General features: G+C 39.3%; 1 protein-coding gene across 1 annotated transcript; it reads right to left on the bottom strand.

Annotated features, from left to right (window-relative positions):
• Positions 1-59: 59 nt before the first annotated feature.
• Positions 60-1,251, bottom strand: LOC121939770 (two pore calcium channel protein 1-like). Its single transcript, XM_042482724.1, has 2 exons — positions 1,038-1,251; positions 60-161 (listed from the first exon to the last, which is right to left on the bottom strand). The coding sequence occupies exons 1-2, from the start codon at positions 1,234-1,236 to the stop codon at positions 67-69; spliced, it is 294 nt and encodes a 97-aa protein (XP_042338658.1). The 5' UTR covers positions 1,237-1,251; the 3' UTR covers positions 60-66.
• Between the last annotated feature and the right edge of the window lie 601 nt (positions 1,252-1,852).

The following is a 1,852-nucleotide window of genomic DNA, read 5'->3' as shown; positions in this document are numbered from 1 at the left end:
CCTCCTGACTCCTCCTCCACCTCCTCCAGACTCCTCCTCCTCCTGCTGCTGCTCCCGCTCCTCCTCTTACTTGATGATGATGATGACGACTACGATGTGGAAGAGGATGAAGAAGATCCTGGCCGACGCGTGTGTGACGATGGCGAAGCCGCTGCTGAGCAGTGAGATTCGGTTAAAGAATCACAGAAACGACTCTTAAAAATCATCAGAACATCTGAGCGGAAGATTTGGAGTATTTTTTCTGATTCGTTGTTTTTCTTTTGCACTGCTTTTATTTTAAAGCTTTAGTTACTTTTTAGATTCAGATTACTGATAATATACATAATTAAGAGTAAATGATGATTCATCATTATAGAAAAATAAAGTCATTAAAACGAGCTCCACATTTATCAGCTGCAGCATCAAACTGAGCAAAAATGCAATTATCATCCGTTACTATATTTTGATGCTAATACTTAAAAAATAAAAGAATGTTTGTTTTTTAATGATTTTGTTTCCTTTTGTCAGTAACTGTTTTATTTTTTTAAAAAGTTTTGAAAATTTATTTTCTTTTCATCGTTTTTGGTGATTTTCTCTTAAAAAAATTGGCGATTTTTTTCTTTGAAAACTTTGGGCTTGTTATTGGTGATTTTTGGGGGATATTTGATTCTTTTTCTTTAAAATCTCTGGGCGATCTTTTTCTTTTTCTAAACATCTTTGCCAATTTATTTTTCTTTGAAATTTTTTGGTGATTTTTTGAAGAAAACACACCTTTCGAAGGTCCGGGGTCATCTACATAAAAATCACCAAAATGACACAATGACAGAAATTATTGTTGGATTTTCAAATTTCCAACAGTCCTTGAACACATCATGTGGGACGAACGCTTCGTGCATTTACTCAGAGATATTTAGGGAGTCTCAAAGAAAGTATGTGCAGCTTTGGAATATAAATATGTGATGCCCGGGGCTAATGAGGGCAGCTACACGAGAAGAAACCCAGTGAACATGGCAGCGCCGTCACCGATCGGACCGGTGAGGCGTGGAGGTGAAGGATATCGTGCCACTGGTTGACCACGGTGAGCTCCACCAGCAGGATGAAGGACGACACCACGTTGTTGAAGTTGTTCTTGCAGTAGTTGAGTTGAGCGAAGGTCTTCTTCTCCAGCAGAGGGTTCCCGCAGTACGCCTTCGCCGGGTCGCTGGAGCCCTCCTCGTAAAACTTCACCTTGTCTTTGAACACCTCCATCCCCACCATGGCGAAGACGTAGTACACCACCTGAGGACGAGGACGAGCCGGTCACACACACAGTCACCGACGGGATGATCAGGCGAGATTTAAACTCTACAAAAGTCTGTCAACCATTTTATAACTTCCAGAACGTGTAAGGACAATAAAGTGATTCGTTTTTGTCCTTCTGTACTTTTACCTTTGTACTAATGCCCTAAAATCCAAGAGACGTCACAAAATGTCCTAAAATGCTCGACTCATTCTAAAATCCTAGAAACAGCTTAAAAACCTAGAAATGTCCAAAAATCAGAGAAATGTGCTTCTGGAAACGTCCTAAAATCCTATAAAAAGTAATAAAATCCTAGAAATTCCCTAAAATCCCACAAATGTCCTAAAATCAACATCTTAAAATTCCAGGACAGCCCTAAAATCATAGAAACTTCCGAAAATCTGAGAAATGTCCTAAAATCCTCAGAACATCTTAAAATCTTTTAAATGTCCTTAAATCCTACAAGAATTCAAAATCTTAATCACGTCCTGAAATCCCAAAATCCTTACCACCTTCTAAAATCCGAGAGACCTCCTAGAATCCAAGGAACTTCTAGAAGTCCAAGGAAGGTCCTTCAGTTCTTGACACGTTTAG

Source organism: Plectropomus leopardus, unplaced genomic scaffold (genome assembly GCF_008729295.1).
Source record: "Plectropomus leopardus isolate mb unplaced genomic scaffold, YSFRI_Pleo_2.0 unplaced_scaffold5929, whole genome shotgun sequence".
Lineage (NCBI taxonomy): Eukaryota > Metazoa > Chordata > Actinopteri > Perciformes > Serranidae > Plectropomus > Plectropomus leopardus.
The sequence above is the reverse complement of the archived record's forward strand: the minus strand, read 5'-3'. Positions and strand labels throughout refer to the sequence as shown.

Excerpts from the sequence above, each read along its gene's own strand:
- LOC121939770 (XM_042482724.1), bottom strand. The coding sequence starts at position 1,236 with ATGGTGGGGATGGAGGTGTTCAAAGACAAGGTGAAGTTTTACGAGGAG. Across the intron at positions 162-1,037 it reads CGTGGTCAACCAGTGGCACG|TGCTCAGCAGCGGCTTCGCC; the intron begins ATATCCTTCACC and ends ACCGAATCTCAC.